The 15,812-nt window shown below is 48.3% G+C and overlaps 1 protein-coding gene across 3 annotated transcripts in view; it reads right to left on the reverse strand.

Annotated features, from left to right (window-relative positions):
* SPTBN4 (spectrin beta, non-erythrocytic 4) overlaps nt 1-15,812 on the reverse strand; it is a 420,524-nt gene that overhangs the window by 318,159 nt on the left and 86,553 nt on the right. For all 3 annotated transcript variants that reach the window (XM_033954096.1, XM_033954095.1, XM_033954094.1), the window contains 3 exons: nt 14,203-14,318; nt 12,172-12,284; nt 8,649-8,836 (listed from right to left, as the gene is read on the reverse strand). In XM_033954096.1, the coding sequence (XP_033809987.1) occupies nt 8,649-8,836; nt 12,172-12,284; nt 14,203-14,318 (417 nt within the window). The remainder of the gene's footprint in view (nt 1-8,648; nt 8,837-12,171; nt 12,285-14,202; nt 14,319-15,812) is intronic.

The following is a 15,812-nucleotide window of genomic DNA, read 5'->3' on the forward strand; positions in this document are numbered from 1 at the left end:
CGTCCAGTACTGGTCGCCGTACCTAAAGAAAGATATGGCGATACTCGAGAGGGTCCAGAGAAGAGCGACAAAAATGATAAAGGGCATGGAAAACCTCTCGTATGCTGAGAGGCTGGAGAAGTTGGGGCTCTTTTCCCTAGAAAAGAGGAGACTTAGAGGGGATATGATAGAAACTTATAAGATCATGAAGGGTATAGTGAAGGTAGAGAGAGACAGATTTTTCAGACTGGCGGGGGCAACAAGAACTAGAGGACACTCAAAAAAATTGAAGGGAGATAGTTTTAGAACAAATGCTAGGAAGTTCTTCTTTACCCAGAGGGTGGTGGACACCTGGAATGCGCTTCCAGAGGGGGTGGTTGAGCAGAGTACGGTTTTGGGTTTCAAAAAGGGATTGGACGAATTCCTGAGGGGTAAGGGAATCCAGGGGTACAATTAGAGGGTCACTATACAAGACAAAATGCTCTTGAGTAATAGATCAATACAGGTCATTGACCTGGGGGGCCGCCGCGGGAGCGGACTGCTGGGCACGATGGACCTATGGTCTGACTCGGCAGAGGCCATGCTTATGTGCTTATGTGCTTAAGAATCCAGGAGAGTCCTCAATGTGTGCGTCGGCAAGAAGATGACGGAGGGGCTGGGAGAGGCCTCGGTGCGTGTGTGCCACATAAGGGCAGTTGCATGCGTTGGCGAGATGATTGAGGGGCTAGGAGAGCCCTCAGTGCATTTGTGCCAGATAAGATGACCGAGCGACAGAGAGCTGGGAGAATCCAAGGACCCAGGGAGCACTGGCCAAAGGACTGAGGAGTGGACTGGCGGAGGAACTGGCTGGGACATGGCAACTGGTGGCGGATCCGGTAATGGCACCGGATGCTGCTGAAGACCTGAAGAGCTAATGGAGGATCAGAAAGGACTCTGGAGAGACGAGAAGTCCAGGGAGTACCTTGGGACAACCAGGAGGTCAGGAAGACCTGATCAGTGATTTTAATAGAATGAATGTGGAATGTGTGTGTAACCCTGTATTTATGTTTTTACAGAGAACAAAGGTATCTGGGGATGTGGATATCTGACGGGAATACCGCTTGGCACGGTCACATGATGACATCCCCTCTGTGGGTACTTTTACTTGCACCAAGAATGGGTGGACCTAGAAGTAGCCAGCAGCATGTGGTGATTTCATTTTAAAATTTCTGCACATGGTTTAAGCCTTGGCCTTTTCCTAGGATTACCAGATTTCCCTGGATTATCAGATTTCCTATTTTTGAGGTCTCTGTTGGCAGTCCGAGCGATTTTTAAAATTTACAACTCTTGGGGATGGGGGCAGAACAGAGCAGGGCAAAGTGTCCTATTGTTTTTTTTAAGTGGAAATCTGGTAACCCTACCTTTTTCCCTGCTGCAAAGGAGGTGTGAAGTCGATGGGCACTAAAGCACAGTTGCTTACCGTAACAGGTGTTATCCAGGGACAACAGGCATATATTCTCACATGTGGGTGACGTCATCTACGGAGCCCCAGCGCGGACAGCTTTTCAAGCAAACTTGATTGAAGTTTCAAGTTTGCTATGCTGCACCACGCATGTGCATGCCTTCTTGCCCACTAGAGGGCGCATCCCCACCTCGTGGTCCTCAGTTCCATAGCCAGCAAAGAAGCCATCCCCGGGGAGGAGGGCGGGTTGTGAGAATATATGCCTGCTGTCCCTGGATAACACCTGTTACGGTAAGTAACTGTGCTTTATCCCAGGACAAGCAGGCATGATATTCTCACATGTGGGTGACCTCCAAGCCAACCAAAAAAAAAGGGCAGGTGGGAGGATGGCAATTTAGGAAAACAGGTTACGCAAAACCGACTGGCCAAACCGGCCATCGCTTCTGGACAACGTATCCAGACAGTAGTGGGAGGTGAAAGTATGAACCGAAGACCAAGTGGCAGCCTTGCAGATGTCCTCCACCGGAGTAGACCGGAGGAAAGCAACAAAAGCTGCCATAGCTCGGACTTTATGTCCCGTGACCCGACCATACAGAGCGAGACCAGCCTGAGCGTAGCAAAAAGAAATACAAGCAGCCAACCAGTTGGACAAGGTGCGCTTGGAAACCGGACGTCCCAACCGATTAGGGTCGAAGGACAAAAACAATTGAGGAACCTTCCGATGAAACTGAGTGCGTTGAAGATAAAAAGCCAACGCCCTCTTACAGTCAAGCGTGTGAAGCGCCACCTCACCAGGATGCGAGTGGGGCTTCGGAAAGAACACCGGAAGAACAATGGACTGATTGAGGTGGAAATAAGACACAACCTTCGGCAAAAATTTAGGATGGGTGCGAAGAACCACCTTGTCATGATGAAACACAGTAAAAGGTGGGTCCGCAACCAAAGCCTGCAACTCACTAACCCGCCTAGCTGAGGTGAGTGCAATCAGAAAAATCACCTTCCAAGTAAGAAACTTAAGATGAGATTTGTCAATAGGCTCAAAAGGAGGCTTCATCAACTGAGCCAAAAACCACATTAAGATCCCAAACTACAGGAGGAGGTTTCAGAGGGGGATGAACATTCACCAGACCCCGCATGAAACAAGTCACCAGAGGATGAAGAGAGAGAGACCGACCCTCAAGATGCCAATGGAAAGCAGCAACAGCTCTAAGATGGGCTCGAATGGAAGTCGTCTTCAGCCCAGACTTGGACAAATGCAACAAATATTCTAGAACCGAAGACACCGGAGCCGAACTCGGATCCAGATGGTGCGAGGAACACCAGGATGAAAATCTGGTCCACTTCTGGGAATAACAAAGCCAAGTCGAGACCTTGCGCGAGGCTTCCAAAACCTCCCTGACAGACTGAGAAACCGAAACCGAAGTCAAGGGGAAAGGAACCAAGCCGTCAGATGTAAGGACTGAAGATTGGGATGCAACAGCGAACCCCGACTCTGAGACAGCAGAGAGGGAAAGACAGGCAGAAGCAGAGGCTCCCTGACACTGAGTTGAAGGAGCAGGGAGAACCAGTGTTGACGAGGCCAACGAGGCGCAATGAGAATCATAGTTGCTCTGGACGATTTGAGATGAACCAGCGTCCTCAAGATCAGAGGGAAAGGAGGAAACGCATAAAGGAACCTCCCTTCCCAGTCGAGAAGAAAGGCATCGGCCTCGAGACGGTCCGGGGAGTACACCCGAGAACAATATAGGGGCAGTTTGTGAGTCTCCGGGAAGGCAAACAGATCCACCTGAAGAGTCCCCCAGCGGTCGAAAACCTCGTGCAGAACTCGGGAGTTTAGCGACCACTCGTGCGGCTGGAGGAGGCGACTTAGTTTGTCTGCCAGACAGTTCCTCTCTCCCTGAATGTAAACCGCACGTAGGAAGATGTTCTGGGAGACCGCCCATTCCCAAAGGCGCACTGCTTCCCGACACAGGGACCAAGAGCCCGTTCCCCCTTGCTTGTTTACATAATACATTGCCACCTGGTTGTCCGTCTGCACGAGGACTACCTGATCGTGCAGCAGGTGGCAGAAAGCTCGAGCAGCCAGAAAAATGGCCCGAAGCTCCAAAACATTGATGTGACAACGCCGGTCCTCTGCCGACCATAGACCTTGAGTCCGCAGACCGTCCAGATGAGCCCCCCACGCGTACTCCGAGGAGTCCGTTGTCAGGACCTTGCAATGCGGAGGAACGAGAAAGAGCAAGCCCCCGGAAAGATTGGAAGAGTTGGTCCACCAACGGAGCGAGCGTCTCAAGGAAGGAGTCACTGTTATAGGGGAGGAGACTGGGTCCCGATCCTGACGCCACTGAGAGGCCAAGGTCCACTGAGGAAGCCTCAGGTGCAAACGGGCGAACGGAGTGACATGGACCGTCGACGCCATGTGGCCGAGCAGAACCATCATGCGCTGCGCCGAAACTGAAGGCAGCAGCGAAACCTGGCAACTCAATCAAAGCAGGGCCCCCAACTGTGGCGGGGGGAGGAACGAACGGAGGCGAACCGTGTCCAGCACGGCCCCGATAAACTGAAGGGATTGAGCCGGGCACAACTGAGACTTGGGGAAGTTCACTTCGAACCCCGGACGTTGAAGGAAGATGATAGTCTGTCGGGTCGCTGAAATAACCCCTTCCTTGGAGGACGCCTTGATCAGCCAATCGTCCAGGTAGGGAAACACCTGCAGCCCCCGAGATCTCAGGGCTGCCGCGACCACCACCATACACTTCGTAAAGACTCGAGGGGACGAAGCCAGCCCAAAGGGGAGTACCCGATACTGGAGGTGCAACTCCCCCACCTGGAACCTGAGGAACTTGCGGAAGGCGGGATGCACCGGAACATCCAGTCCTCCGATTCTAACAGAGGGTACAGGACTGGAAGGGATAACATACGGAACTTCTCCCGGACAAGGAACTTGTTGAGCCTCCGGAGGTCCAGAATGGGGCGAAAGTCCCCTGTTTTCTTCGGGACCAAAAAGTAACGGGAGTAAAACCCCCGTCCCCTTTGGTTCGGGGGCACTGGCTCCACCGCCCGAAGGCTCAACAAGGACCTGGCTTCCGAAAGGAGAAGAGGAAGCTGGGCTCGACAGCAAAAAGAAGCCCCCGGCGGATGTTCCGGCAGCGTGGCTGAGAAATTTAGGGAGTAACCCTCGGAGATGATCCGGAGCACCCAAGCGTCCGACGTGATCCCAGCCCAGGCCTGATAAAAGGCTTGCAAGCGGCCCCCGATGGGAAGGGGGTCCGTCGACAGTGCGGAGGGGGCCCGCCCCCATCCGCTCATCACGTCAAAAAGACGGAGCTGGTTTAGACGCCCCTTGCGCCTGGGGTTTCAGTTGGGACGCTCTGCCCTGCTGAGGGGGACGCCGGGGTGGAGGCCTCGAGAAAGCCGGTGTCGATTTCTGCGGGTATCGCCGCGGAGGGGGTCTAAACGGCTTCTGCGGCGGGACCAGGGGTTTAGGACGGACCAATGAGGCGATGGAGCGCTCATGTTCGGACAGGCGTTTGGTCGCCGCCTCCAAGGACTCATCGAACAATTCTGAGCCAACACATGGAAGATTGGCCAGGCGTTCTTGCAAGTTCGGGTCCATATCCAGGGTACGGAGCCATGCGAGACGGCGCATCGCCACCGCAAAGGCGGAGACTCGAGAGGCCAACTCAAACGCGTCGTATACTGCGTGAAAGAGGTACAGACGCAGCTGTGACAAATTGGCCATAAAGGTACCAAAGTCCCCCTTATGGGAATCCGGCATGACCCCATAATAACGGGGCAACGCCTTCACCATCTGCCGTAAATAGGACGAAAATATGAAAGCATAATTAAGGACCCTGGAAGCCATCATGGAATTGGAGTAGAGGCGACAACCAAACTTGTCCAGGGTCCGTCCCTCCCGTCCGGGGGGGACCGCAGCAGAGACCCGAGACGGTTGGGACTTCTTCAACGCCGACTCCACCAGCAACGACTGGTGGGACAGCTGCGCTTTTTCGAAGCCCTTGCAAGGGACTGTACGGTACTTTGACTCCATCTTCGAGGGAACCGCCGTAACCGTGAGAGGGGAGTCCAAGTTTCTCAGGAAGGTCTGATGGAGAACTTTGTTGAGAGGCAGACGAGGCGTCTCCCTTGGGGGAGAAGGCAAATCCTGCTCCTCCAAAAATTCCTTCGTATATTGAGAACCTGACCCAAGATCAAGGTCCAAAGCCTTCCCCATATCAAGCACAAATCTAGAAAAGGAGGGCTTCGAAGGCGGAGAGGGAGATCGAGAAGCCCGCGCCGCCAAGAAAGAAGGGGAAGCCTCACGGGAGTAACGAAGTTCCTTACCCGTGCCAGACCCCGAACCCCAAGAAGCTGCACCCAGCGACCTCAACGGGGTCGGGGACCGCCCATGCCCCGAGGAACCCCTGCGGGAAGTCCCCGGGGTATGAGGCACCGAGGCATGCCCCTTCCGCCTCGGCGAGGAGTCCCTAGATAACTCCACCTCGGAGGAACGGAAAAGCCTTGGATTATCGAGGCGGAGCTCTGAGACACGCAGGGTCTCAGCCCCGGTCAGCGAGGAGCGACCGCGTCGTCGAGGAGAGCCCCGAAGACGTTTGGGCTTCCTCGGCCGACGCTTCGCCCGAGGCCGACCCGAGGGCGAGGAGCCCCGGGAGGACCTCGACGAGGAAGAAGAGGAAGAGATCCTCCGAACCCTTCGCACCTTGTCCCGAGGCCGCACGCTCCGCTCAGGCTGGTCAGCCGAGGTCGAGGGCAAGGTCGAGGTCGAGGCCGAAGCCACCCCGGGGGCCGAAGTCGAGGGTACCGAGACCGAGGCTGCCGAAGCCGGGGCAGACGAGGCCGAAGCCAGCTGTAGGTGCGCGAGGGCGCCGGACAGCTCCGAGGCAATGAGTGCACGAAGCAAGTCCTGAAAAACGGGAACCCCCATCATAGCCGGTAGATCCGGGGCCGGCGGGTGCTCCCTCGAGGGCGACCTCGGTCTCGAGTATTCCCGCGGGGCACCCGACTTCGACGCTCGGGGCGGGGCCGAGGACGACCCGCCCGCCCCCGTCGATGAGCCCGAGGATGGCTTCTTCGAGGCTGGAACAGAAGAAGGAAGTGAGGACTTACCCACTGTCGACTTCGGGGTCGAGGACGCAGGCTTCGACGAAGCAGGCTGTCGGGGCGAGGTCGAGGGAGTCGAGGCCGAGGTCAAGGCTGGGGCCGAAGCCGAGGCCGACGTCGAGGCCTTCCCCGCCGCGGGGTCCACAGCAAAGAGCTCCGCCATTTGAGCGCGACGGCGGCGGAGAGCTCTCGGCTGAAAAGTAGAGCATCGAGTGCAGGAGTCGGTCGGGTGCTCAGGACCCAGACAAAGCAAGCACCACCGGTGGGGATCGGTGATCGAAAGCAACCGATCGCACCGGGTGCACTTTTTAAAGCCCGTCAAGGGACGGGACATGAACTGAAAAAACGGCCGGGAACGAACGAGGTCCCGCGGCCGCGGCTACCGGGAGCCCCCGGAGCCGAACGAAAGACTTTTTTTTTTTTTTTTTGACAAAAACTGAACAACGAACAAATAAAAAAACAAATCAAGCACAGCGACCGAGAAAAAAACGCTCAGCCGCGGTGTCAGAAGGCAAAACGAAGAGAGCACAATTTCCACAGGGCTTCTGGCTCCGCGGAAAAAACTGAACACGAGGTGGGGATGCGCCCTCTAGTGGGCAAGAAGGCATGCACATGCGTGGTGCAGCATAGCGAACTTGAAACTTCAATCAAGTTTGCTTGAAAAGCTGTCCGTGCTGGGGCTCCATAGATGACGTCACCCACATGTGAGAATATCATGCCTGCTTGTCCTGGGATAATGTACCCATGGTATAACCACCCCTCAGTTTTCAAAAAAGAAATTTCACAGGGAGTTTTCTCTTCAAAATGTTCCTGCAGGCCTGTGAGGACAATATATTAAAATCAATACTACAACAGAGAGCAAAGCTACAGTATAACATAACCAAAGTAGAGGCCGACCAAATACTGTTTTTGGTTTTGGCACTCAGCAGAAAATGCAAGTGCATTTTCAGCTAAAACTAAAACTCTCCCTCCCTTATAACCACTCTGCATCACCCTCCATCCACCTATAGGCCCTCCTAAGGCCTACCTTCAAAGCCCTGGTGATCTCTTCCGAGCAGGAGGAAACCTGAGTCGTTCCTGTCCCTGCCCCTGACAGCTCTGAAATCATAATGGCTGCCACAACTTTCCACAGTAGCCTCACAAGCCTGCCAAGAGAGGTACCAGAAGGCATTTTGAGATTGAAACTGGCATGGGCACAAGCAATTCCCAGTTACTCCTGCCCATGCCAGTTTCTGTGATCTCTTGATAAATTAATAGAATGTATATTGTATAATATAAATGAATATTTTTGATGTGATAGGGATGGGAGGGGAGATTAACTTTCATGAATGTCAGTTGATGATAATAATAGTAATAGTAATACAAGTGATTTTTTTTTTTTCAAATCAAATGTTATTTTTTGATACACTTGATGTAAGTTGTAAAATGAATAAAAATTATAAAAAAAACAAACAAACCACAGTTGCAAATTCCCATAGCAGCCTTGCGAGACTGCCACAGGAGGTCATGGCAGACATTTTGAGATTGGAACCGGTGGGGGCAGGAGCGACTTAGGATCACTCCTGCCCTGAAGAGGCCACTAGACCACCAAGGCTTTTTGAAGGTAGGTCCTATGAGTAGGAGATGAGGAAAGGCGGAATTGGTGGGTGGCCAAGGGATTAGGTTTTCCACTGGGGGAGAGGCTAACCTGAGGGGACAGGCTTGCAGCAGCAGTGGTGGCGAGGGGTGAAAATTTAAACTTTGGTTCTGTCTGAAACTGAGTGGCAAATTTTCAGCAGCAAATTCAGTTTCAGCCAAAACTGAAAGCCTCATTTTTAGTCACCCTCTACCCAGAAGTATGTTTCAAGATGGAAGAGATACAATGAGGGTCCTGAATGGCCTGTGTGCCAATTCCACCCTTCTCCTGAGTCTGTACCTGCATAATGAGTTTAGCACACCATCAATCAAACCTGCAGTAGAAGGCCAAGAGAACAACCTGACAAAATGTTTGTTCCTCCAATTCCCCCCCCATGATTAAAAAAACTGATTAAAAAAAATCTAAGATTAAAAAAGAGACGGAGGAAAGAAAAAAAAATTGTCCATGAAGCACTGGTTAAGATCCACATACTTGGCTGGTTTTTCCATAGTACAATATGTGGTAAAAGCCTGTAGCTGCTGCTGCACCCCTGGCAAAGAATTGGCAAACTTCTGATTACTGATGATGCTGATGGTTCTTTCAATCCACTGCAGGAGCTCGCTGGCCAGAGATTCATATCGTTCAATGACCCTCTCGATCTCAATGGCCTGATCCAGGACCTGGAGGACAAGGAAACAACAAAGGAACAGATACAAATGCAGACTGAATATATACAGTACTTTCTAATATAAACTGAGATTTTGGGGCCAAAAAATGCGGGTCTCAGTTTATATTCAAGTCTATGCTTGATTACTTGCTTATTTCCTCCCCCCCTCCCTGAATGTTACATCCTGCCCCTGATAACAAGCTTTTCCTTCCCCAGCCTCCCTCTAACCGGCATTGCTCTTACCGGTACTTTTCTTCACTCCTGAAGCCGACACCAATGCTGTCCAGGCATCTCACATGGCTGCCATCAGCTCTGCCTTTGGTACCAGTCCTGGTCCTGTGGCTAAACCAGCTGGCAATAATGAAGATAGTAGCCACGGAGCTTTACCTCTTGCCTACATTGCTATTTGACTCTGCTGGTCTTGATCCTGCCCCTCAAAAACAAAAGTAACTTCAGAGGGGGGTGGGATCGAGATCGGCAGAGCCAGTAGTGATGTAGGCAAAAGGGAAAGTCCCGTCGCTTCTTTCTTCATTATTACCATCCAGTTTAGTGGGACCAGAGCCAAAGGCAGGGCTGATGGCAGCTGAGTACTGGAAGAGGCAAAGGGTAAAAAGTTGGAGATGTTTGCTTGAAGGGGAGGGAAAATAGTGATCATGAAGGAAGTAGGATAATAGAAAGGAGATGCTTGATTAAGATGGGGAACAGAGAGGAGGTACTGGAATCAGATGGTGGGCTGGTTGGTTTAGGAAGGGGGAGAAAGAGCTGCTAGATCAAATAAGGAAGAAAAAAGGGACATAAGAGGATACAGGACATGGGGGTTGTAGGATGAAGGGAAAAAAACAGTCATGGGATGAGTAAGAAGACAGATGGGAGATGCTGAATATGGGTTGGAGACAGTAAGAAGACAAAGGGTATTCTGGACATTGGAGGAATAGGCAGAGAAGACGCTGACACAGAAGGAAGGAAAGGGGAACACAGGGATGCTGCAAACGATAGAGGCGTAAGGTGATGGAGAGAGATCTTGGATGGAGGTGGAGATAGAGAAAGTTAAGGTGTTGGAAGATAGAGGGGAGAGGATTTGCTGGGTGAAGGGGGCAAGAGAAGAGGTACTGGTTAGAAGAGTGAAAATAGAGGAGGAAAGAGAGAGAAAGAAGATGCTGGAAGGGGGAAGTGGGGAGAGTTAGCAAAAAAACTGGAGAATAATAATAATAACAGCTTATATACCGCAACACCGTGAAGTTCTATGCGGTTTACAGAAGATTAAGCAAAGGTAACAAATTGAATTGACTTTAATAGGATGAGGAAGCTTGAAAGCTGTAAGTAGAAGCAGATCGAGGTGCAGAAAAATAAATGGAGGCAAACTGAAAGGAAAAGGTTAAAGTCAGAGATGGATATAGGAGAGGAAGTAAAGAAGACAGGAAGAGAGAGAAGTGGCAGCTGGAGTGGCGACCCTGGAAAGAAAATTAAGAAAAGATAGAAGAAACTGAGATAAACATGAATAAAAAGGCCAGACAACAAAGGTAGAAAAAATAATTTTATTTTTAATTTTATGAACAGAAAATGCAGTTTTACAGTACATTTATACTGCTTTCTTTTTATTTTCAATAGTGTAAAGTGCTGTTTCTATAGTATGTCTCTTTCTCTGGTGTTGCACTGCATACAGTGTATGGCTTCTTGAGGTTTCGGTTTAATTTTTGTCTACATTTATTTAAGTTTGTGTTTGCCTGTAGTTGTGTTTTCCTATGTAGGGACCTAATTGTGAATATGTTAGCTTGGGGATATATGGCATCAAAGATCTTTTTATTATGTTTAGTGACTTATGAGATAGCTGATGGGGAGTGAAGGTGAACAGTCTTTATAGATTAACTCAAATATAGACCGAGATTAGAAATTTGGGTGGTCATGGTGAGTCAATCTTTCCCCCCACACGCACACTTTTTAGGGGGGAAAAGGATACTTCGGTTTATTTTGAATCAGTTTATATTCGATTATATACGGTACGTGGTAATCCACTTAAGCACCCAAAGTTTAAGCAAAGAAACTTATCCCTTTTTCAGAATGCCTCTTCCGAGTTACATCATCCAGTTTCCTAGTTTTAAACTGCTCCTCCAGTTTTTGCCCTCCTAAAGGTTATTCTTACATTTATATTCTTTTCCATCCACTGAAAGCTAGAAAGAATTATACAAAGAGCTTGAGAAATGACTGCTGGTCTGTCTGGGGACAAAATAACTATGGAAATTTGACAGAATGGGATGAATCTTGGCATGTAGAAAAAAAAAAAAAGGGTAAAAATACATATTGAATTTAAAAAATGAGCTCAATCAGATTAGGAGTTCCATAGAAATAAGTTCCCCCCCCCCCCCCAAGGTCTAGTGCAATTCTGTGGAAGGAGTTACAGCTTCTACCCAACTCAGCTGCCCCACCACCAAAACATACCCTTCACAACTGCTCCACTACCTTGCAAATTGCCTCCACTCTGAAAAATGAACCCCTGTATCTACCCCACCATCTGCAAACTGCTCCCACTCACAAAAACTACCCTCTGCAGCTGCCCTAACATACACAAGCACATATGCAGAAGAGTTAAAAAGAATTCCACAAGTCATGCTCTGAATGCTCTCCCCACTTTTTCCAACATAAGGGAACACAAATTGTGACAAACAGAGAGAAAACTGAAGTAAGTAAATTCAAGAAATGACAAACTACAAAAATGTGGAGTAAAATTATTGTTAATCAAAAATCACAATATCTTATCCATTCTTATAAAAGAAGGAGGTAAAACTGAAACTTCTTATTATTTTTCATATACACATTGTTGAACAGTGGTGAGTCCTCAGATATTCTTAACCCAGCTCATTATAGAGCAGCAAAAGCTGGTCTACTCAGCGGGTATCTTTATAATCACTGGTCTATCACCACTTCCAATCTAACGTTGGCTTCTTTTTTATAATTTTAACATAAAAAAGAAGCCAACGTTAGATTGGAGGTGGTGATAGATCAGTGATTATAAAGATACCCGCCCAGTAGACCAGCTTTTGCTGCTCTATAATGAGCTGGGTTAAGAATATCTGAGGTCTCACCACTGTTCAACAATGTGTATATGAAAAATAATGAGAAAGTTCAGTTTTACCTCCTTCTTTTATAAAAATGAATAAGAGATTGTGGTTTTTGATTAATAATAATTTTACTCCACATTTTTGCAGTTTGTCATTTCTTGACTTTTTGTGAGGGGGGAGAGTTTGTCTTTGTTTTTGTAAGTAAATTCAAGCCAAAACCACACTCAATGTGCTTTACAAAGGAGATGTATCTTAAGATACAATAATATGTAATAAATACGTGCTTCTGTACCTTCCCAATTCTCTTCCCTTCCACAGCAAGCGCCTTCATTTTGGAGAAGTAATGGTAAAAGGACACCACATATGTAATTATAGATTTCTCATCTGGGTTCTCCATGTTTACATCTGAGTAGAAAAGAAGGTAGGAAGGGGACGTGGGAATGTGGGAAATGCCAGTAACAGAGAAGCGAGAGACAATGAGATACAGAAAGAGGGGTAAAGAGAAAGTCAAGCATGAGGGTTTTGAGACAATAAATGAACATAGGAATACAGGTAAGTAGTGCAGCCTTTATATACATGGTTAGGTTGGTGGAAGAACACAGAGGTAAAGTAACTTTCTCAAATCCACAGATTCAGTGACAGCTGGGGATGAAAACTGACTCATAAAGAGATAAGAAGTCTGATTCTGGGGCCAATGCAGAAAAACTCTGGGTAAACTGGCTCTACTGCAAAATTACTGATCATAAAATATAAGCAATGAGCATATAAATTACCGCCCTGTTAAATCTTCAAATAGTATAGGCAGTCTTGATAATAGTTTCCTTAGGATAACCACAATTATTTACTTCACGAGCAAATACCTTAAATATTCCTACTCATAGACCTCAGCAGTGCTGCTATGTAGCAAAAATTAAGCACACAGATATAATAGCACCAGAATCGTCATTGGTCAACTATTCTATTGTATTTTTTCTTTTTAGTATTCTTTAATATAGCATTTAATATTTTAGTATTTTTAAATACTCATCTCTTTGAAGCTATGCTTCTAAGAGATGAGTATTTAAAAATACTAAAATTCAGTGACAGCTTCTAAGAGATGAGTATTTAAAAATACTAAAATATTAAATGCTATATTAATCATCCCTTCTATGCTGCCCCAGATTTGGCAAAAAGTTTCTTGTGGGAGTTGCACATCAAAACTTTTTTTTTTTTTTTTTTGCATGCCATGGGATAGCAAATCCACTGCTTCAGCATTCATTATAACGTAGTATGTGGTTAGAGTTTCTGCATGAGTTATCACTTGCACTGAAACATTTTTTTGCATTATATCCTGTGTTAAAACAGTGGTAAACCCACAGTAACTGTGTGGAGAGTTTTCTGCAACAGCACCAAGGAGTTCAGTATATCAGGCAGAAAGTGACTTGTCCCCAGGTTTTAAACAGGGACATGCACCCCTTCCCCAGGGCGGCTCAAGGCCCTTCTCATCTGCAGTACAGCATCTCCCCTTTCCTAATCTCCCCCATAGATTATCGACTTCTCTTTCTATCCCTCCTCTCAATTAGCCATTACTCCCTTCCCCTCCCTACCCTACCTTATTCCCACTTAGTACTACCTACCACCATTCAGCATCCTCCTCTCCCTTCCCTAGTTCTATTCAGTGTCCAGCATCTCCCCTTCCTCCCTGCCTCCATTCTGCCTGGGGTGGTTGCAAGAAGTCTCACCATCATTATGCAGCCTTTAAACACAGGCCTGTACACAAGAGCAGCTATACCCCACCCCCAACACAGGAGTTCCTGTATGATGCAGCAGTGCTCGAGTCCAGTGCTGAATCTGCTTGCATTGCCAGCCAAGATCCAGGAAGTGGTAGGGCAGCAATGGCAGGATTGAGTGAATAGATGCTGCACATGGGGCAGGGGATAAGAAAAGAAAAAGGAGATGCTGTTCTCCAAATGCTCCCATCCTAGGCAGGTGCCTAGTCCATCTAGTGGTTTGGGCCAGCCCTGCACATAGAATCAGATGTAGTGCCAAGATCAGAATCTATGAGGCTTTGAGTCCAGGTCTTGTATCCTTAACATGGTCACCTTCCCTTCACAATAAATACTGTATAATCACACAACACTGTCCATGGTGCTGAACAGACAGAACGTCAGAATTTTGGGGTTCCTGCACAAAAGAGATCAGATCTAAAGCTAAGGTGAGGAATTAAAAGAATACATTTTAGATCAAGCAGCAGATGGTATTCCAAAACTCTAAAACAAAAACAATCTACCTAATTACTGACCACCAAAATCAGTGACTAAGCATAACAAAGATCACAAACCACCTTCAGGGTCCAGTAACTTAGTGAGTCCCAGATACTGTTCTGCAGTGTTGAATGCCTGTTGAAGGTTGTACATAGCATTGGATTTGGTCAGCTTGTTGAAATCCAGGAGATCCGGCCTGGAAAGGGTAATCGAAGAAGGAGTGAATACTATTAGAAACAACGTGTCAGCTTCCCTCTCAAGGGGAGCAGAGATGATTCATGTACAAGTAGATGCTGCTAAATACTAGTATGACTTCATTCATAGTTGGCTGGAATTTGTGGTTTCCTCTTCCTGCCCATAGCAGAACACTGGTAGGATTTTTTTTTTTTTTTTTTGGGGGGGGGATACTGCTGTACTTTACAACATTCTGTCATGCTAGGAGTGGCCTTTCCTCTGATAATAGCTTTTAATTGTGAATGAAACTATGGCTAATTGTCTTGCTCTGTATTAATTTCATATGCTCCACTGAGAATGAAAACACCACGAGGAGGCAAGAATTAAGTCATGGACAGACATATAGAATGCAATGTTAAAAACAGCCTCTCAGTGCTGTGGGGTTAGCACAGTTTCACCATGACCAAACCATCCAAAACTCCAGCTGGTAAGAAGAAGGCTTTAATTCCTACAGTTTCATCTATGTGGCTATGAGGACGTTTATAGGATGCTGCCACTTCCCCCTAAAAATACTCCCTCACAGTGTCAGGGTCATCTTAAAACCCTAGTCCTGCCCAAGAGGAAAGTGACATGGGAGGGGTGTAGCATGACCCAGGAAATATAAAAGGCCAGGTCAGAGCTACGTAGGTTAAGGAGGGGGCAGCAAGACTCAATGTATATGTTTCAACCCCCAACGCTGAAAAACTGCAACTACTACATTCAGGTAGACCTAGTTCAACTTGGAACTAGAGAATGACACGGTGGTTGTTACCCACGGCTAGCCGCGGGTAACCCGCCGAAACGTGGAAGAAAAAATAGTGGCCTCTGCGGGGACGGGGACAAGAACATTCACCTCCCCGTGAAGCGGTGAATGGACTTGTCTCCGCAGTGAGGCAATCAAGGATCGCGTGGTCCCCACCCGCCCGATCGCAGCGTTCCGCCATCTCCCTCCCTCCACCTCACCTTAGATGTAGAGCACTGTTCTTCAACCGCCGGTCCACACAGGGCTGGCAAGATTAAGGGACAGGCGCAAAAAAAAAAAAAAAAAAAAAGCCTCCCTCCTTTTCCCCTGCTCTTACCGCCCTGCTGCAGTTGCTAAAGCCGACAGGAAGTCTTTCCGAAGTCAATTCTGATGTCGGAGAGGACGTTCTGTGCCAGCCAATCGTTGCCTGGCTGGCCCAGAACATCCACTCCGACTTCAGAATTGACGTCGGAAAGACTTCCTGTCAGCTTTAGCAGCTGCAGCTGCAGCATGGCAGTAAGAGCAGAGGAAAGGAAGGAGGCGCAGTGTTCCCTCTAAGCTGCACTGGCGTGCGCTGGCGCACAAAATATTACATCCAGCGCACAAGTTTCACGTCACAGCGCACGGCGGGCAGGGCGGCGAGAGGAGAATCGGGCGAGTTGGCTCATAACTTGCTGGCGCCCGATATTTTTAGCGCACAGCGAAAAACATTTTGCTCACAACACCCGCCCGCTT

The sequence above is a fragment of the Geotrypetes seraphini genome, chromosome 8 (assembly GCF_902459505.1).
Source record: "Geotrypetes seraphini chromosome 8, aGeoSer1.1, whole genome shotgun sequence".
In the NCBI taxonomy this organism is placed as follows: domain Eukaryota; kingdom Metazoa; phylum Chordata; class Amphibia; order Gymnophiona; family Dermophiidae; genus Geotrypetes; species Geotrypetes seraphini.